Genomic DNA, 21,582 nt, shown 5'->3' on the forward strand with positions numbered 1-21,582 from the left:
CTTTTAGGTACCTAGCATCTCATTGTATCAATTCTAAAAACAGGCCTGGCTCAAAGAACTCCTTGCCCCACCATAAGCATGGATCCAAGTACTTTCTTTGTTTAGCAATGAGTTTTCTCCCCTAAAGCAGGTCCTCCCATTTCTGATCCTGGCGAGTTCTCACATCAAAATGGGGAATGTTTCTCAGTAGGGAATTTGAGGATTCCTCTATGTGGAGTAAAATTTTTAACATTCATAAGTCTGTGAAATTTTAAGGTTTACGGTCTCAACCATAATATTCACTCTTTACATTAGTCTCTCAGCTTCAGGTTTGTCCTTACTCCTGTCTGTCTTCTCTTCAACCTTCAGATTGGTCTTCCTAAAATTCATGTCTGACCATATCAGCCTTCTTTCTCTTCCCATCCTTTGATTTCCTTTTGACTACAGAATCAAATATACCTTTGTTTGGCTTTTTAAAGCCCATCACATAACCCCTTCCTACCTTTCTGGTCTATTTATATCATATTCCCCTCTCATTTATTCTTTAATACAAGGGTACCAGGCTCCTTGCTTCCTTGAATGAGACAGCTGCATCTCCCATATACTTAGAATTCTTTCCCAAAGCATCTCCACCTCCTGGATTCCTTCAGGTCTCAGCTAAAGTCCTACCTCCTTTAAAAGGACTTTCCTAGTTCTCTTTTATTTCCTTCACTCTGAAATTACATCCAATTTATCCTGTATGTTTTGTTTTGTTCTGTTTTTATGTAGTTGTTTGCATGTTTGACTGGTATTCCATTGGACTCTGAAGCTCTTGAAAGCAGGGAACTGTTTGAGGGAGTTTTTTTGTTTTTGTTTTTTCCCTTTATTTATATCCCCATCACTTAGCACAGTGCCTTACAAATAGTAGGCATTTAATAAAGGCATATTATTGTTTTTAAGGCTGGATGACCTGATCTGATATATTAGAGTGGGAATTACTTTTATGCAAAGTTTGTACTAGATAGAATTTTGAGGATTTATCCAACTTTCAGACTCTATAATTCTGTGAAAAGTTCAAAATTTTTTCCTTAATCATAGCTGTATGCCATTCTTTCTACCTTGGTTCCTCTCTATTCTTCTCTTCCTTTTTAAAATCCTACTTGAAATACTTGAAAGCCTATCTCATGAAGTTTACCTTGATTATTCCTGAAAAAAAGTGACCTGTTTCTCCCCTGAACTTGTATACAACCTTTATCATATCTATGTTATAGCAATTATCATTTTTAATTTCATTACCTATATTACCTCCCACACTAGATTATAAACACTTTAATGGCAGGCACCATGATTTATGTCTATTTTTGTCCCTAAGGTGCCCAGCAGAGCACCTTGCTAAAACAGGCTCTGAAAAAAGTTTACTAATTAATGAATTTGCATAAAAGAAAACTGAATAATTGTGATATAATAATAATTATCTGGTGAATTCAGGAAAAGAAAACTATTATTTACAAAGATATTGTTCTTTTGATCTATATTATACAGGTTAGCTATTTATATTGATTGAATTATCTATATAATTGCTCAATTCTCTTCTTTGCCTAGGAAACAATCTAAAACTCAAGAAACTTAATCCATTCTAGGTTATTCTAATAATTTACTTAAGGTGCCACAGCAAATTATTCAATCTTTTTGTCTCCTGGAGTTCTTTTTTTCAAGGACAATATGCTACTGTTATTGGTAATAACATTTAAGATATATTTTATATACATATGCTTATATGTATGTGTTTATACACTCATCATCTTATGATAAAATATGCTACCGATTTCCAGATAGGGTGATTGGCCCAAGAGTACAGATTTAGGTTTTTATTCTTTGTACATGGCTAATGCAGGAATTTATTTTGCTTAATTATACCTGTTTCTGTATTTTATTTTTCCTATTTTATCAAGGAGTATATGAGAAGAAGAGAATTTTGAGGTGAAAATGAAAATGAATTTTTTTAAGTAATTCAACCTGGGGGAAAACTGGGTAGCTCAGTGGATTGAGCCCCAGGCCCAGTGGCAGGAGGTCCTGGGTTCAAATTTGACCACAGACACTTCCCAGCTATGTCCCTTATCCCCCATTGCCTAGCCAGTGTTGGTGAACCTATCTAGTAGAAGTAGCGAAAGAAAAATCTATAAGTTATAATTACTGTAAGTAATGTGTTACTTATATAATATACGACATGTCTAAAAATTACTCTGAAAAATAACGTGAGTTTATATTCATTATCTGCTTCAAAACTAAAGATGCTATATAACTTAGGGGTTCATAGCATTTAAAAAAAAGTTTTTATAAAAGACTTGAAAAAAACACAATTGTTTTTTTATTATTCCAAGTGTTTTTAAATCCAAACAAAAGCATTTATATATATATATATATATATATATATATATATATATATATGTATATATATAAAACTTTTCTTCATATCTCCATAATATATACTGTCCACTGGTGTCCTATCTCTTCCCCATCCTCTTCACATAACATAGGATATCGTCATGGAAACCAACATGTTCATATAAATTAAATCTTTTGTGTTTTATCTTTCTGTTCACTTTCTGGAGGTGACATTCTCAGTTTATTCCTTTAATAATAGTTCTGTGGCTGTGTATAATGTTCTCCTGATTCTATTCATTTCACCATTCCTTATATAATATAGTTTTTTCCAGGTTTTTAAAAAAACCAGTTTGTTCATTGTTTCTTATGGTACAATAGTATTCCACCACAGTCATATACCACAATTTGTTTAGCCATTCCCCAATTGATGAGCATCCCCTCAGTTGCCAATTCTTTGCCACCACAAAGAGAGCTGCTATAAATATAGTTGAACATATGGGTTCTTTTTCTCTTTCCCTAATCTCTTTGGGAAACAAACCCTGCAATGGTATTGCTGGGTCTAAGGGTATGCAAAATTTTATAAATCTCTGTACATAATTCCAAATTGCTCTCCAAAATGTTTGGATCATTTCACAACTGCAACAATAGTGCATTAGTGTCCCCATTTTTCCACATCCTCCCCAACTTTTAACATTTTGCCTTTGTCATTTTAACTAGTCTGGTAGGTGTAAAGTTATATCTCATAATTGTTTTGGTTTGATTTTCTCTAATCAATAGTGATTTGAAGCATTTTTTCAAATACCTATTTAGGACATTGATTTCTTCATCCGAAAATTGTCTGTTCATATTTTTTGCCCATTTATCAATTGGGAAATGGCTCACACAGAAAGATTTTTAAAGGAATTGGATTAAAATTTGAGGGGGCAAAAAAGACAGGTTTTCATGGGCTTGAGTTTAGCACTCAGAGCAAATGTGTTCCCTGAAGTTAGGACAAAAAGAGAAAAACAGATAATGTAGCAAATGTAGATTAAAAGAAACAAGATTATTTTAATGTGAGGTAATCCAAAATGATGGCTACTTTCCTTTCAACAGAATGTCTAGAGTTGCCATTCTTAGAAAATTAATTCAACTTTATGGGGTTTTTTTTCTTATTTTCATTTTCTGCAATTTCATTTGTTACCCATTAGATCAAGGGAATGAGTGGGTATCAAAACTTCTACAATCTTCCTATCAGAGTCCCTTTCTATCATCTTATCTCAGAATACATTCATTCATTCATTCAAGGAATATTTGAGTGTCATCTTTTCCATATTACTGGTTCATGTTGCAAAGGCTATGTCATATTGGTTTATATATGATAATATTACCTTTAGTAACTGGAATAACCAAGTATTAATTACAGTGAATAGTTAGATCTCTCCTCCCCAAATATAATGGAGAATTAAGACAGATATCCAGATAATTCAGGCACCTAGAGTGCTTTAACATGAAGTATATGTATTATCAAAGCAAACATTTTCATAGATTGAATATTAGATCATTACTTCCCTACTTCACTTTTCTTTTGTAAAACTGAACTCAGAAGTCAGACAAAATGATGGACAAAGAGAAAGAGGCTAAATAGTTTAAGATTGTTGAACATGAATTTGTGTGTAAAAATATAATTGTAAAGGCTGGGTTTTTCAGAAAAGAATTAAATAATAAAAGAGACAAATAGATTACTATCTAAATAGTACCCAAAATAAATGTTAATTAACATCTAGTTAGCATATAGATTCAACTATATTTTCAGTCAAATTATATCTACTGAAACATATCTACTTTTATGCTATAAAAGTTTTATATTAGCCTATAGAATTGTTAGTATTTTCTAGCACCACAGAAATTTGGCCATATTTTCTTATGTTATTGATTTCTAACAAGAATTGCAAGAGCCTAAGATTGTGGATCAGTGTAGAGTGTCTTTTAAATATTTTGGGTTCACTAAAACCCCCAATGCATTTTTGCCTACTTCTTTTCCCTTAATTTTTAAACCCATGTGTATTCAAGGGAAATTTAATCCATATGTTCCTTACTCACTCACACTTAACTCATCAAAATGTTGTTTTGTAAAAGCTATTTGATGTCCAACAAGCCTTATGAGCCTTTTTATAAGCCCTTTTTTTCTCTTTGAATCAGGAAGTTGTTTTGCCAGTCATAAATACTATTCCCAAAGGATTCAAATTCAGTTTAAAACTTAGAACCCACAAAGTTCTAAAGTTGAAAAGCCATATTCACTCATCCCTACTTCTCACAAATGCTATATTTAAATTTCCAGATTTAGGTTTTTTTAAACCTTATGTAGGACCAGACAAAATAGTAAAAGTTTTGCCATGAATCTCAAATGACTCTTTGCCCCCCTCCTCTTCAGTTTACAATGGAAAACTATTCAAACTTGGAAAAACTATCAGATTCTGTTTAAAAAAAAAAAAAACTTAATCCAGTTTTACAAAATATGAAATATTCATGACTTTAAAATACTCTAAACTATTCACCTTTGTTTTGACACTAAGTACATACTTTTAAATTATGTTAAAAGAATAGCTCACCTCATTACCATAGGCAATGATACCATTATACAACTTTATTAGTTTTTTTTAATGGAAACCAAATCTTTCTATTTCACCTATCTATGATCTCACAAGTGTTTCAAAAAAATACTTAGTCTTACAAACCATCTTATATTTGGAGCTTTTTATCTTCCTTTGCACAATTCTTCATTGTGAAACTGACCTATTCTAAAATGCTTTCTATAGAAGTAAACTTAATATTGATCTAGAAATTTAAGGGTAGTACAGAATTGTTTATATGACTCTTACCTGTGTTTCCAACAGAGTTTCAGCAATGTGTTGGCAAATGTTTAAGGACTAGCTCGCAGAAAGTACAGGAAACACTTTTAAGTATGATCTCCATCAACTATTTCTCTATCCCTTTCTCAAGTCTAGACAATCAATAAAACAATGAAACACTCATATGTAGTATCTGCTGACTTCAGCGCCTAAAATCCACCCACTAAAATCATCTTTCTAGATAGGGACAATTACTTAATCAAGTTAGTTTAATTAGAACTGTGTAATATTGTTCCATCATCTGCTAACAACATTGAGAAATAACAGTTTTTACCTCTTCTTTCTAAGCCTTTTGGTTTTAAGTTGGTAGAGGCAACTGTGTATTACATTTCTGGCTCTGTCACTATCTCTGCTCTGAGTTTTCTCATATGATAATAATTCTTGCCTTATCTTTTTCATCTTTTTCAAGGTAATTAAATAAGTCATTTAAAGTGCTTTGTAAAAAAAAAAAACATATAAAGTAAGTTAAAACATTGTTCTGGCATTAGAGGACCTAGAGAGAGGGATCAAAATCTATCATTAATAATTAGTACCTATATCATCCTGAAAAAGTCTTAAATTCCCTTGAATCTATTTTCTCAAACTTAAAGTTCAAGATTAGTACTTGATGGCCTCTGAGATCCATTCTATGATTATGTTAATTTAGATATTAGAGGGAAGAAAAAGTAATTAGTTTGCATTAAATCATTGCTACTGGCCACAACAGTCCCTTAGTGATCTGAAATAACTGGCTATATCTGGAGAAAGTAACTCAAAACATTTTTGTAAGATTTCAATCATTATTATTATAATTTGGCATTTGAACTGTTCAGTAGCAACAAATACATTTTTAGGGGAAAATGAACTATACACTGGAAACATTTGATTGTTTTCACTTCTGTGCCCTCCGAGTTACATATCAAGCCAAGGAAAGATCCTAGAAGTACTTCAGCTAAGCACTGTAGCATAAAAGGCAAGCATTGTACAGTCACTATACAAAGAACTGCCCTCATAGACTGCCAATCAATTCCTAGCTACCTAGCAGTCAAGCTGGTGCCTATGTAAAAAGAAAAGTCTAAGGGGGCAGCTGGGTGGCTCAGTGGATTGAGAGCCAGGCCTAGAGATGGGAGGTCCTGGGTTCAAATGTGGCCTTAGACACTTCCCAGCCATGTGACCCTGAGCAAGTCACTTAACCCCCATTGCCTAGCCCTTACCACTCTTTTGCCTTGGAGCCAATACACAGTATTGACTCCAAGACTGAAGGTTTGGGTTGAAAAAAGAAAAAAGAAAAGTCTAAGTCTACTTTCCCGATATTGCCAAATCTGGTTGTCAGTAAAAATGTTTAGGTATTTTAATAACCACCAACTGATTAAACTATTTTTGTCTCCTTGCAAAAAAAAAAATTGGCTTTAACATGTATCTCAAATATTAAACTTATGATCAGGATATTACTTACCTAGTCAAGGAAACTAGAAAGTAACACTACTGTCTATCCTCTTTTACAGCTTCATCTTCTTTTTTGAAAAAAGAATATGTATATACACACACATATACATAAACTTGCACTTTTTCATGTCCTATCACTAGAAAATAAATAGGAGATAAGTTTGTTTTATCCAGTTAAAGAACACATAAATTGTCAAACTGAACCATTACATTAAAATTATAATTGTTTTTCAAACTTGGGTTTGGTTGGGAGTTTTTTTTAATCTTCCATCAAGTCCAATTTTAACACTTTTATTATAAATATAAACTTAAACTATTTCCAGAAATAAATTTAAAGGATGTAATCAACTTGTTTGTATGTTTTTAACATTCAGATAAGCAGTTATTTGGCAAGGCATGCATTGCAAAACCAGATCAGTTCTAAGGCTCCTGATCATCCAAAGGGCCAGATGTGTATGGCTCTTTGACTTTTATATGATTTTTACATAGTACAAGAGGGGAATTGACTGGAATTCACCAGTCAAGCTGTGTTTAGATCAGGGATTGGATTAGATGCTGTTATCTCAAGAATGGTTGTTTTATAGAAGACATTTGAAGGATATTTTAGTATTGAAAAGTGAAACTTATATATAGTCACAAAATAGAATCACTTTACAGTTATCCTCTTTTGCCCTAGGGTTCAGCACTTGGTGGGAAATTTTTATCTAGGCAGAGACACTGAAATTGGGAATCTACCGACCCAGACATAAGCTGAGAGAAAATATATAAGAAGTGAATGATACTTCACTGTCCCCTCGACCTCTGCTATCCCAGAGAGAGGTATAGACTGAGGTGAAAGGTTCAGCCATATTAGGAGGATAGCCAAATAACATTTCAAAGGGTGAAAGACATTTCCCCCTTACCCTACTAAGTAGAATGAAGTGAGAGTGTGGAGTTTACCCAGCTTGAGGTTAAATTCTGATTCATTCACTCAACCTGACCAGAACCCTGGGGATAGCAATTAAATGAGTGTGGAAATGAAAGGAAATTTACATATCACCAAACTAAACAAGAAAATTCAGTTAGCATAAGTACCTTGGAACAAACAAACAAACAAAAATAAGTAATACAATAATGATCTTCAATATTAAATAACATCTAGTGTCCTAGGAACCTGGTGACTCTTAGGCTTATTTCAATCAGCACATTTCATCAAGTTCCACTTGTCCCTTATCATCTGGTCCATAGGAACATCTCTAAGTCATTCTGGAATAAGCCTCATTCTCAGGGCAATTTTATGACAGTCTTCCAAAATCAACTATGTTAAGTGTTCTTTTAAAACACTATAGAAATAGCATAACATGTATGGTGTATTATTAATATATTTAGCATATTTATATATAATAATTAACCAGTGGAGGAAGGGAAGCACTTATTAAGCACTTACTATATGCCACGCACTTTGCTAAGCGCTTTAAAAATACTATCTCATTTGATAATGCTCTTTGGTAGCTTAACTTGAGAAAATAATACACCTAACATTTGTTTTATTAAATGCTCTCTTAAAGTTGTAAGAGAGTTGTTGTTTTTATTGCTTGAGGGTATCATCACCTTCTAATCATCCAGGTTTAAAATTCCTGTATACTCACTTTCACTTACCCCTTATATCCTATCAGATTCCAAATTTTATCTTTTCTTTTTCCACAGAATTGCACATAAATGTCTCCTCCCTAAGTACTTCTATAAACTATTATACAATAGCTTTTTTTTCCCTCTCTACTACTTGTTATCTCTGCTTCAAAATTTTCCCCACTCCAATCCATGGGCCAAAGTGATTTTCCTAAATCTTTTGCTGGACCATGTCACATCCCTTATCTATTCCCACAATAAACAGTGCCTTCCTGTTACCTCTAGGGAAAAGATTCTTAACCTGGGTCCAAAAAAATAATAATAATTTGATGACGATTTCAGTGAAACTGGTTTCCCTTGTAATTCTATGCATTTAATTTTACAAATTTAAAATTTTGGTTCTAAAAAATCCATAGATTTCACTAGACTGTCAAAAAAAAAAAGGTTCATGAGATGCCCCCCCCCCAAAATTCCTCTTTCTGCCATTTAAAACTCTTCACATCCTAAAGCATTCCACTTTTTTAGTCTTCATACAGTTTACTCTCTTCTGTGACTATATAAGCATATGATATTTTGCTCCATCTCCCTCTTCTCTTTCATTGGCTATTCAGAATGCCTAGAATGAACTCTTTCCTCACCAATAACTCTTGGAAATCCTGCTCAAGAATAAGCCCAAGTGTCATTTTCTATTATGAGCCTTTTCTGAACCTTTCAGCTTCTAGTGCCCTTCTCAAAATTACCTTGTATTCATTTGTCACATATTTTGCATATCCTGTATATAGCTTTGGTTTTATATCTCTCCAGCTTACTTAGCACAGTGCTTCTGAAAATATTAGGTAGGTGCTTAACAAATGCTTAAGTAATATTGGATTCTAGTTATGGCTTCTGTTTTTCAAGATAAGTATTAAGGTAAATGACCAATAAGGAATATAATTTTTATCTTAAATAGGTAACATTATTTTAATTTTTGGTGTGATAGAATGAACATCAAGTTATAATAATTGCTCAAAAGAAAGAGGAGTATTGTGTTGTCCTCTACTTGTTATTACTTCTAGTTAAGTTGGGTGCTTTGGGAGGTGCACTGAATCCTGAAAAGATAAGGTACCTTTTTAATCTCTTGACTTGCTTTGGAAGATAAGATGATAGAATCTACTTCTAACTACTGTTTTCAGTATCAGCTGACTAGATAATACTCCAGTTAATACTGCCTAATAAAAATAGAGGAGTATTAGATTATACAATCATAAATTTAAAATTGTAAATTTGAGGTGTCAAATAGTCCAAAACTCAGAGAGAGGTTCTGCCCAAGAAATCACCTAGGTACATGAACAGAATATTTCTCGGGGCAATGGATTCTTAGACAAAATCATTTTGGGAAGCCTAGAATATAAATGAAATAAATAGACCCCCCCCCAAATATACTTTCTTATTTACCAAATATTTTTCAGATCAGCAAGAATTTATTTCTTTATTTTAAAAACTTTCTTAGTGCTTATATTTTCTGAAATTAACTAACAGAGATAAAAATTGAGCAGAGGACAATGTTTGCTAATTCACTTTTAATTTCATCCTTTTGCTTTAGTAATAGTCCTTAAAACTTCCATTTCACATTGTTCTTATTGATTTTATTGTGAACTTGTAAATATTAAACTATTAAGTAGGAAAACAATACTAAATTTAGTCTCCCAATTTTAAAGGTGTCCTTCCAAACACAACTTTAAAAAAAAAACATTCTATCTATATCTATATATTTATTTATATATTTAAACCCTTACCTTCCATCTTGGAATCAATACTGTGCATTGGTTCCAAGGCAGAAGAGTGGTGAAGGCTAGCCAATAGGGATTAAGTGACTTACCCAGGGTCACACAGCTAGGAAATGTCTAAGTTCAAGTTTGAACTTAGGACTTCCTGTCTCTGGGCTTGGCACTCAATCCACTGAGCCACCTAGCTGCCATCCTTTTCAATATATTTGACTAACTCTTCCCTTAACAAATGCAAAACACATGTATTTACCAAACTACATCCAAAATTAAAATCAGCATCTCAAAGGATTCCAGAACTTTGAAGAATGGAATTGCTGTTCTTTTTTTTTGCCATTCTTTAAATTTTTCATTGGTGATCTGTGTTCAAAATATTTGTTAACTAGTAGTCACTATAGCATCCAGTATAATACCTTTTGTTCACCTGTCATAAAATATGGGGGTACAGCTGATGACTCAGTGGATAGACATCCAGGCCTAGAGACAGGAGGTCCTGGGTTAAAATGTGGCCTGACATTTTCTAGCTGTGTGAACCTAGGCAAGTCACTTAACCTTGGTTGCCAAGCCGTGAAACAGAAGGTAAGGGATTTTTAATTAGTTAATTAATTTAAATAAATAGTGTGGGGCAGTGCTTTATATACTATTGTCTTTCGAATTCCAGGGGAGAAAACAAAGTCTTTTTATTAACATCCCCGGTGGAATATTATAATCTTTGGCCCAGAGTTCAATGGGAAAAGGTTTAGTATTATCTATTACTATACCTACATACTTTTTTATGGAAGGGAAAACTGAGTAACCACCATTTGCCCTTTTTATTACAGCAGTACTTATAGCAATGAATATATTTAGGTTCAATCCCCAAACCACAGTAAAGAGTTACATTTGTAACCATTCACCTTATCTTTCTGGAATAGTCAGCCAGAATATCTTCTGCCTGGTGTATGGAAATGATGCTTTTTTTTTTTTAATTTAGCATATATGTTTGGACGGGGTTCCAGAATTTCCAGATACTCAATTAAAATGATACAATTGTCCCAGTTGTATTTGTTATAGAGACAGCTGGATGCCCAATGGAAGTGCTGAAGTTATTGCTGTTATTATTATTATGCCTTATGTAAACAGTTTAATATCAGATCCTTAAAACCCAGAGACTCCCATAAAGGGGATTAAAACATAATCTTCTCTATATAGCAGTAGTGGATTAACTCCATATTCCCTCAGTCTTGTTGCTTTGCTTCCTGAAGGTTGTAACAAAAAGATTCAATGCTCTTTAAACATGCTATGGTACTAGAAGTTGTAATTGGAGATTTCCAAAGGACAAGTGTAAAAATGACACACTATTGAAGCTGAATGTTTTATTTTCTAGTTTTCTTAAAGAGGGACTCACTCAGAGAACTTTCAAAGACACCACTTCCATCAGAAAATGGCTTAACCCCCAGGAACTAAATAGGAATTTCTGTCTAAAGAAACCTCTTTCTTATCTCTGTCATGCCAAGTACCCAGCAAGAAAATGTATTCTTATTAGGAATTAGAAAAATTGAATACTAAACTTTGGTGACTGTGGTAATCAGAAAATCAAAAAGTATGATTTAATATGATTTTTGTAGGTTTTCCTTTTCTTTTTTGTCATTTCACCATTTTAATTGTTTTAATGTTGGCTTTATTTTTTAAATAACAAGTTTACTGATTTTTCTCAATCTAGAGTTAACATTTGTTCTTTGAATTTAGTTAGAGGATACAATTATTCTTCCTAGAAGGAACTTTTTTCTTTTTTTTTAAACTTCCCTTTATGACCAAGTGACATTTCTCAAACCAGAAATCGTCAGCCAGTTATACAGTCTTCTGAAAATTAGCAAGGAACAGAAAGGTTTAGTGGGACTCATTGTTAATCTTTAAAAATTACATAGCATTCCGTACCCCCCCCCCAACTTTCCTCAAATCCTAGTCCTTATTTCATTCTTTGCATACATTCCATTTGTCGAGTGCATACTGTGGCCCTGGTGAAGTAACCTGGGTGCTGAAGAGTTAAAGGAGGGTTTTGGATGGTCTGTTTAAAGGGGCAAATGGATCAGCAAATCAGGGAACTGCTGTCTATATGAATCCTTCAATAAACACAAAGAAGAGGGGCCTGGGGAATAGAAACCCAAATCCACTTGTAATCGTACAAGAGAATCAGGCATAATTACTTGAGCAACCTAGATTAAGATTGATGAGCCTTTAAAGTGGCGCTACGGATCGATCGCCTTGCCCTTTAAAGAAAAGCGTTGCTGGGCCAAGGTAGATCTCGACTGTGCCTGACTCCCACAGTGGAAATAACGGAAAGAAGATGGAGGGTAAAAGGGAAAATGAGCCCGACAAACGGGCGCATGTGATTCACATCAGCTGACTGGGGTCAAGAGGCTATGCTGGCTTATTAAGGGATAGAAAACAATAAAATGAAAGAAAATAGAGTTTGCGTCAATAGCATCCAAACTGTCACAATCAGAGGCTGAAAGCTGTCACTGAAACTGTTTCAAATACTCCTTTATACACGAAATAAATTACTCTCGTCCTTTCTTTTAATTCGGCCGAGGAATTGACACTATGCTGTGCAGTAGAATCGCAAATTGGGTGTTAAACCAAAGTAAAACATAAACAACGTGACAGTTAGATACCATGATACGGGGCTAATTTGGTCTATGTGCTTATTGTGAAAAGGTGGGGAATGAATTAAGGCAGGCAATGCATGAGCAGGCTCCCTCCACCCAAGAAACTGCCGGTGCCCGCGGCCTGGGAGGACGGCCCGAGGCCCGACTCGCGCCCCCTTCCCTCCCCTTCACGTCTGCCTAGCCCTCCTCCTGGGTGCGGCGTCCTCCCCTCCCCCGCCTGCTCGGGGAGAGCTAGGGGCTGGGAAGGGCTGAGGCGACCAGTACCTGGCATTGCTTAACTATCCGTACTGCCAGTCACTTCCCCTGCCGAAGTTGACGCTTCGGTCGGAAGGGAGCAGGCCGAGTTCTTAGAACGTGAGCAGGAGAACTACCTGACGTCTGAAAGAGGATTCTCTTAATTCCCCGTTTCTGTGTGTGTGTTGTGTGTGGTTCTGCACCCGTCCAGTGTTTAACCTCCGGTATTCCCAAAGATCACTTCTCTCACTCCGTTACATTACTATTCCTTTTCCACCCATACATGAATTTTCTACTTCTTGAACTTAGCTCTAGTCCCATGAATCCCATGCCAAACCTCAGCTTGTTGCCCGGGCACACTCTCCTTGGCCCATAAGACCAGCTCCAGCCCTTGAAAAGTTCAAACTTCACAAGTAGCCACTGATGGTTTTCTGAGAAGATTCGTCTTAAAGTTTCTTCTCCATTTTCTGCCTTAACAGACTCCCCAGGAAGGTTGATCGCTATTATTGCTTTTTTTTTTCACCAATTGTAAATGAGAAGTGGCTTGATAATAAGTGCATGCTATTTTGAGGTTCTGTACAATTGTTTAAAGGATGCAAGACCCAAATACAGTGGCTTTCCTTTTGAGCCCCTTGTCCCCGACTCCCCAGCCCCAGTGTCCCTTGAGAAGCTCCGCTTTCTCAACCCTAGCATGGTGTACTGCATAATCCCGTGTCTTTAGGGTAATGGAGTCCAGAGGAAAGTGCACTTTTCATTGGAAATCTGAGCGCCATGTCCCCTTGCGCCTCCAAGGTGGTTAATACTGGCACCTTAGCCTGCCGTTTACTCTTTCTGAGAGGAGATTTGCACCGCGGATGGGGCAGCTTTTTTTTTACAAAATTATAATTTATTCTGAAACCGATGCTAGAGTAAAGTGTAAAAACCTACGTTTTCTCAGCAGGGGTCCTCGAAATTTGTATTTGGAAAATGAGATAAAGCTACATTCTTACAAATAGCTATTAACCAAACCTCTGGTTAGTATAGTAGTGCCCATCCTTGGGGTAGAGACAGCGAAGGCTGCGGTGGCCCTGCAGCTCCTGACGCCCTGTGCTTGTCTTACAGGCCCCGTGGTCCTCAGCACGCCGGCTCAGCTCATAGCCCCTGTGGTGGTGGCCAAAGGGACACTCTCCATTACCACTACGGAAATTTACTTTGAGGTGGAAGAAGATGATCCTGCCTTCAAGAAGGTCGACCCCAAAGTGAGTACATGTAGTCCCATGGACCTACTGACACCACTGGTGAATTTGTGGCATAATTTTAATATTTATATGTATGGGAGGAAGTGTTGTTGGTGGAGTTCGTTTTTTTAAAAATAATCAGTGAGAAGGGTGTTCTGCCTTTCTAGATGCAAAGGAAATGGGCGCAATATATCTGCAACTCTGATTCTTTAACTCTTGTTGAGATGATGAAAGTCAAATATATTCATAATTTTAAATCCTCTATTACCACAGCAGGAACATTTTTACAGTCTTTCAATGAATGCCTTTGTATGAACTTGGGCAGATTTGGTAGTTAAGCCAATTGCCCTGAAATCCCTAGGGGTAACAGCGATCTCATACAGCCTCAAAAGACATGATGGGCTTTTCTCTAAGAGTAGGTTTTATTGTAATGCCTTTAATTCCGCCGCACCTCCCCCCTCCAACCCCCCAGTGTAAATAGAAACAATGTGGATCCTTTACTAAAAGCTTTTGTAGAAAAGGGGGTAGCTCTTAAAGACAATTCTGCCTCTATTTTTACCATCACTGTTTATTCCATAAAATAAGAATTATTAGTAGATTTAGACTGTCCCAAAAGCTTCAAAAAACTGATTCCCTAAAAAATCTTGACTTTTGCATGGTTTGATTTCAATTTTTGAAAGGTATATATTAGTGTACGAAATTACAAAATACTTGGTGGCATTTAAAATACATAAATTCTTGTATTTTGTTTATTTAGTATTTCTTTGAGTGTTATAGAGGACGATCTGGTATTAGGATTTGCTTGTACCACAGTACTTCCCCACCCTCCACTCCTTTATAGTACAGTACACTTGTAAACAAAATTTTCTGTATTTCAGAATGAGAGTGTAAAGGGAGAGTGGGAAAGGAATCTTTTTGCAGAAATCTTTCATTAAAGTGTTTCTCAGAAATAATTATTCCAGCATTTTCAAAGATGAATTCCCAATAGAGTTGGGACTAGGTCTTCACCCAGTCATGTCTAATGTCCAATTCTGCCCAGAGAATTAAAATAAATATCACAGAATTGGTCTTTGTGGTACAAAAATCATAAAGCAAATCTTTTCATTCAAGTCTGTGTTTGATTTGCTCACTTTAGCACTTGTTGACTATAAATATTTAAGTTAAGCAGTCTGTTCTTCAAACTCTTCTCTCCCTCTTTCAAAACAGTTCACATATAATTTTAAGTGCACTGTTTTTAATATTAAGTAATTTTAATCATTTATAGTGCATTTTATCATGGTCTCTAGGCATAGGCTAGCTAAATTGCTTGCTGATTTGGGGGTTCTTGCTGGCATTATTATCAAGCAAAATATTATTGTAGATCAGGTCTTAATATTACTGGCTAAATTGCATCTATTCAAATGTTAAAGCAAATTTCATGAGAATTAGCCATATTCAGTAGCCTTTGCTCTAGTGATCTGACTTTTCCTTAATGTTCCCAATGAAACCCCAACTTGGATCAGTAAACCTTTTCTAGGTTTTGACCACTGTAAAAAAAAAAAAAGTTAAACTGTTGTCCCAATAATTAAATGCTACTTCAGAAACCGACAGTAAATTGATAATCTTGAGTAGTGAAAGTTGTAGTTGTTTTCTTTCACCATTCTTTCAAGTTGTATTTATTTTTTGTGACTATACTTGTATATTTCGGAAATGTTAAAGAATAAATATGTAGGTTTGATTTTTAAAATGAAGCATAAAAACAAGTTTTCAAGTAGAAAAAAATTAATTCTGAATTGAAACACATTTTTCTTTTACTTCATTTATTAGCTTGTAATTAAATAAAAACCAGCAACAGAAATTAAAATCTAATTCACAAAACTAATTATCCAGTGTATTTCAAGTGCATTTTTTCAAATATATAATTCAGATATTCAAGCGTTATTATATAAGCAGAATCCAAATTTCTTCTGAATATATTTAAATAACATTTCAAGTATATTTATGGAATGTTAGAAATAGAACAAGCAATATATTTGAAACAAAAATGTAAACTTTTAAGTTCAGACAATTTTAAAGACAGTTAACAAAAGTACCATGAGAAAAATCTACCTTTAAATGGTATCTCCATTAGCAGAGAATGTCCTGAAGTATCCAAAAATGGCAATTTAACTTCTGTTCACCAAATCACAAAACACCAACATCCACACTTTCAAAGACAATGTGAGATCACAATATTTGATACAAATTAAAATGTACATTAGATTTTTGTTCAGATGACAGCATCCAAGTATCTTTTACTCACTGACTGAGGTACCTAAAATCACCGAGGTTGTTATAATCCATTGATGTTATAGCAGGGTAGTCACTATCTTGTTTTACAGCCGAGTTGTTTCCAGGTATAGACTTTTCAGGGGAGTTGTAAAATCATCCAAAAAGAAGTCTCAATACTCTCAAGTTTGAATTTTTCTTTCCCTTTTCTTCAGCGCCCCTCCCCATGATGTGTAAAGGTTAATTCCTTTTTAAAGAAGTTGTTGTTTGCATTGTCAAGTGGAATATTTAACTGTGATTCAAACAGGAAGTTTAATTTTCATCAGGACTTGGGAATCATTTCGGCCCTTGTTAAAATTGTCCTCTAAAGTTTTTCCAAACTTTTGGGATTAGTAAGTATTTCTCTAGCCAGTCGCCACGTTTGTTTGGCAGCATTTTCCAGAGCGGAATGAGGTTTGCCCTGAAAGAGGTCTAAGTTTGGTAAAAAATAGTGAGGACATCGCCTGCACTGTAGGCAGGATATAAGCTGAAGTAAAATCCCATTGAGACGATCGCCCAGGCAAGATTCATCCCAGTCGGACTCCCGAGGGTGCTTTTCACACTCATAAGAAACCAGAGTCTTCATATGGTAATTGTTCAGGGGCTGACCTGGCAGTTCTAGGTGTCGATCCCGTAAGGTTTTGAGAATGGAGAGGCATTTCTTTCTGCAACCTCCCATCTGTAGTCTGTTCTCTGCTTCTGCGAACTGCAGGACCCAGGCATCACTCTCCGCTGAACTCTGTTTGCCTGCTAGAGAATGGCACTCCTTGGATAAGAGGTTGAACCCTTCAGCTTTGACCTCTGCTACCCTGTTGGGTCCCGGCCAGGGGATGTGGGGAAGTGGCCAGTGGGCAGCACTTCTTGGCCAAATCCCTGTGCATTTAAAAGCTGGGGTAATCTGCACTACGTATCTATCCCTTATTCTCAGTTTCACTTCGCTGGTATCTGCCACCATCTTTACCACATCCCTGTAACTACATTTATCCACTGCTTGAGCCACCAAGGTCTGAAATCTGGACCTGATTTTCCGAGCCGAGAGGTAACCGGAGGCTGTTATGAACTCCACCCAGAGAGACATACTCCTTTTACGCCCATCGCTTAACTTTAGCACGGCACATCCGGGCAGGGAACCATCATCCACAAAGTTGAAGACCCCCATTTGGTTAAGATAAAGCACCACTTCAAATTCTGTGGGCGAAATGACCTCCAAACCCTCATAACGATTGTCCATTTCATTGAGAGAACTGATGAAACGGGGCTCCTGCACTTCCACTTCCTTCAACACATCCGAAACTACTTTGCAGACTTCTCGGATAGTTTTGGCGATGGCAGCTTTTCTGGCTTGGCATTTTTCATTGTAGTACTTATTCAGATGATAAACCAACTTGGCCTGGGCCGCGATCATGTTGGGGCAGAGATCCGGATTGTACACCGGAGTCTCACAATAGGCTGTGGGATCCAATGCGGCTGCTAAAGCTGGAGCCAACTTCAGAGGAGAAACAGGCTGCTTATCCTCTGAAACGTAACCCCCTCCCCAAAAAAAAAAGTCTTTCCAAAGCGCTGTAGCTGTTGTTTCTCAGTTGCTGTTTTCCAGTTCCTTTTATCTTTGAGCCCAGCCGGTTTTAAAGGGAAAGATTACTTTTCCCCACCACCTCCCCCTGTCTGGCTCTCTTTCTCTGTGTCTGTCTGTCTCTCTTCCTCTCCCTCTTTTAAAGGATCCTTGTGTGGGAGAAACGCATGGAGAGATCACCTTCCCAGCAATAAAAACAAAAGTTGCACTGAGACACAGAAAAGCTCTTCCAGTAGTCAAAATAATCAACTGTTTTCGTATTTATTTATGTTTTCCTGTAATCACAGTGTGTGCCAGGCTGTTAATCAAATGGTGTAAAAGTGTTGGATGTCTGTCTGTGTGTGTATGTGTGTGTATGTCAGAAGAAGCTGCTGTTGGTTTGTATAAGAGCCCAGATGCACTCGAGTGGAAATTATAAAGGCAGGGCCAGGCAGGCGGGCGGCCAATCGCCACTGGGCTCGTCACCGCAGCCTACTTCAGCTCAAACCCGGTTAATTAATCCCCCCTCTTGGATATAGACACGAAAACCAAAGGTAGGAGGCTGCTGCCGGCAGAAAACCACCCAGGCTACCTAGATACTTTTGGATATCAAGAGGAATCTCTTAGCTTTGGTGTTACTCGAAGCATATTGACATTTTGAAAGAACTTGGCAAAATCCTTCTCTTCTGCAGTGAAACCTTGGTGTTGTATCTCTCCGCCTGAAATGTGACTGCAGGTGTATTGATGGTCATCCATCAGCTGATGAACTAGAAGGGAGTTTTCATAGACAAATTCATTAACTTGTGTTTGCTGTCAGATTATTCTTCTCCTTTGAACCTTAGAGATGTTTGTAATTTTTCAGTTTTGAAGTTTTCTTCTCTTTAGATAGCAAGTAGCTATGAAATAGCTTTTAAATAACATTTACGCGTTCCGTGGGGTTAAACTTGATTTTTAAGCTAGGCAGAATTTTGTATGCTCTTTTCTGGACTTTTCATTTGTGGCAGTTGAAACAAATCTTTAAATCACAACTGTTAAAGCGGCTGGTGCTTGTTGTCCCTAATTAATCAACTTCATGAAAAAAAAATGTTAGATACTTGGGGAACCTTCCTCCCAACTCTGTTTTTCCTCTTCTGTTATTGAAGCCTTTTCTCCATCATTGTCATTGTGCTGAGCTGTGTGATATATGGAACCTTGGAAAATGCTTAAAAAATAAATAGCAAATTATTTCTTTGTATAGTTTATTTTAATGTGAACTTATTTCAAACTGTTAAAATATGTAAGGGCACAAGAGAGACAAATTGTGGACATGCTGGCATATAACTAATCTGGCAATTTGAAGGTTTGGAATTTGGGGTTTGTTTGGATGTCTATATTTAAGGAACTATCTCTCTTAAATGTCCACAATGGTGGCCTAGATTTGCAGAGTATAAAGACTGCCAAATCCTGCCATGCAGCATCTCTGCCTCCTTTGATATATACTTCAGAAAGAACAGTTTATCGTATTTGAAGGAGAATCAAACTTCCAAAATGAAATTTTTCATTTTGATAATAATTTTAAATAATTAGGAATTAATCATCAGACTTTAAAAAATGAATCCTTTTTTAAAGTATAGAACACTCATAGCCTTTCCTTGATATTTCTGATTTTTTTTTTTTGCAAAGGGCATAAAACTGAAGTATCCCTAAGTAGGGTTCTCAATTATATTTTAAAACCAAGATGGATTTTGAAATACCTAAATTTAATTCCAGTAACATGCAGTCACATTTGATGGGAAGCTACTTATAAATTTTGTTCTTTCCTATTTTACAACAGTTCATTTATTTCTTCCCCATGGACACCCTTCCTTCTCCCCCTTAAACCTCCTCCTTCCCCCCCACCCCCACTCCGAACATTTATAGATAACTGGTCTCAAGAGACCTTCCCTTATTTGTATTAGAATATTCCTACAGGACAAAAATATTAACTTAACATTTTGTTACTTATTGTTTCCATTTATTTTTAAAGATCACAAAACCATATCTTCTTTGCTTTTTCTAGTAACCTGTGAAGAGTCCATGAAATTTTTGTTACTGGATGGAAATTATAAAATAAATTTTGGGCTCTTAGATTCCACACATCTTATTTTCCAAGCACTGTTCCCTCTGGTAGGGCTGGGAATTGGGTTTTAAAACACCCCTTCTTCATTCTCAATTAATTTTCAGTTACTAGTAAACACAGGGCTACTTTTGTAGAAGGAGAAGGAGGCAAGAGAAGACAAGTCAGAGCAGAACTTCTGACAAGCAGGGTATGGCTGTTGCTTCTCAGGAAAAAGCTGCCTTTAGTAGTGCCTAGCCTAAAATTGGAAACTGCCTTTTGCCTCTTGCCCCCCACCGCCTTGCTGCGTTTTGGTTTGCTTTGCTTCTCCTGCCCTTAACCCCTGCCCCCTTCTCGCTTACTGTACCACACCTAGCTGCTTCTTTTTGCCGCCCTCCCTCACTGTCTCTCCATCTGTTTCTACCTCTGCATCTCTCCACCTCTGTCTCGCTCCCGAATCTTTTTTCTGGCTCAGTGTGTCGCATCTCCCACCACTTTCTCTGGTGCCTACTAGTTTACCTATCCTCTCTCCTTCCCTGTCCCCCCCCCCCCCCAACTGTATTTTGCCCCAGTAGCCAGAAGTCAGACAAACCCAACAGAATTCTCCTTAATGTTTCTCAATTTTACTTAAAATTGAATTTTATCAGCAATTCCTTTTTCCTGGCTCAGAGTAGAACGAACTTACTTTATTTTTCAACGACCTACCGACCTTCAGAGACTCTTCTGTTTGTCTGTTATGATTGAAATTTCGGGTTTTACTTTTTTTTCTTCCTTTTTTGGCCACCTGGAAATGAACATATTTGATTCTGGATGTGATGGAATATGAGGGCAGATAAATCCCCCGGGCACTTTTGGGAGACATTAACACCTACTCGGGGCGATTTAATATGTTTGTATCCATGCTCAATCAGCCCTCCAGTTGAGTTTAATGTGAAACGCGATGGGGATGCAGTAGGCGGGAGCCATAGACCCTCTGAAAAACCCAGACACGCAGGTGGTAGATCTTAGAGATTCTCTAGCCTATTCGGCCTAATTGGGTTAAAACGAAGCTAAACAACGAAACATTTTGTGCAAACTAATTGGTGCAACCTGGGGCTTTTCACTAACGATTTGCACTTTGAGGAAGAAAAATGGAGAGTGAGAAGAAACTAGGGTAACTTGTTAGTCAAAGTGTATTCCAGGAAAGTGAAGCAATTCCGTTTCAAAGAAAGTGAGTCTGCTGCTGTTTTCTGAGCACCCTTCACATATGGAGCTGACAGTGATTTACATAACACAAGATTCACAGATCTGCTGCTGTCACTGTTGGTGAACTGGGCGACCTATAATATTACTCCTGCGCAAGTCCTGCTTGTTGCTGCAACACAGTGATTTTCTGTTACAATGAACACGTGAAATGAATTGCCTTGTGTAGCAAAAACCTTTCAGTTGATCTTAGACACCAGTCATTGCTGAAAAGAAAATTAAAATTTAAGTCTTCAGTGAAATATTGTACCCTCTTTCTCTTGTAATTGTAATGTCCCATGAAGGGGAGAGAGATGTTCAATCTC

At 36.5% G+C, this 21,582-nt stretch overlaps 2 protein-coding genes and 1 long non-coding RNA gene across 12 annotated transcripts in view; 1 reads left to right on the forward strand and 2 right to left on the reverse strand.

Moving 5' to 3' along the window:
- LOC103102398 (uncharacterized) overlaps positions 1–13,516 on the reverse strand; it is a 34,185-nt gene extending 20,669 nt beyond the window's left edge. The window contains exons 1-3 of one of the 2 annotated variants that reach the window (XR_008911389.1): positions 12,940–13,516; positions 6,667–6,793; positions 5,202–5,323 (exon numbers count right to left, since the gene is read on the reverse strand). This is a non-coding gene — a long non-coding RNA (uncharacterized LOC103102398). Of the gene's footprint in view, positions 1–2,416; positions 5,324–6,666; positions 6,794–12,939 lie in introns of those variants that run through there. The other variant, XR_468184.3, reaches the window with a different exon arrangement.
- NBEA (neurobeachin) overlaps positions 1–21,582 on the forward strand; it is an 829,579-nt gene that overhangs the window by 595,399 nt on the left and 212,598 nt on the right. For all 9 annotated transcript variants that reach the window (XM_056794740.1, XM_056794741.1, XM_056794743.1 and 6 more), the window contains one exon: positions 14,011–14,147. In XM_056794740.1, the coding sequence (XP_056650718.1) occupies positions 14,011–14,147 (137 nt within the window). The remainder of the gene's footprint in view (positions 1–14,010; positions 14,148–21,582) is intronic.
- On the reverse strand, positions 15,909–18,553 carry MAB21L1 (mab-21 like 1). Its single transcript, XM_001367787.5, has one exon. The coding sequence runs from the start codon at positions 17,815–17,817 to the stop codon at positions 16,738–16,740; it is 1,080 nt and encodes a 359-aa protein (XP_001367824.1). The 5' UTR covers positions 17,818–18,553; the 3' UTR covers positions 15,909–16,737.

Source organism: Monodelphis domestica, chromosome 4 (genome assembly GCF_027887165.1).
Source record: "Monodelphis domestica isolate mMonDom1 chromosome 4, mMonDom1.pri, whole genome shotgun sequence".
Lineage (NCBI taxonomy): Eukaryota > Metazoa > Chordata > Mammalia > Didelphimorphia > Didelphidae > Monodelphis > Monodelphis domestica.

Coding starts and splice junctions, on each gene's coding strand:
- MAB21L1 (XM_001367787.5), bottom strand. CDS start 17,817: ATGATCGCGGCCCAGGCCAAGTTGGTTTATCATCTGAATAAGTACTAC.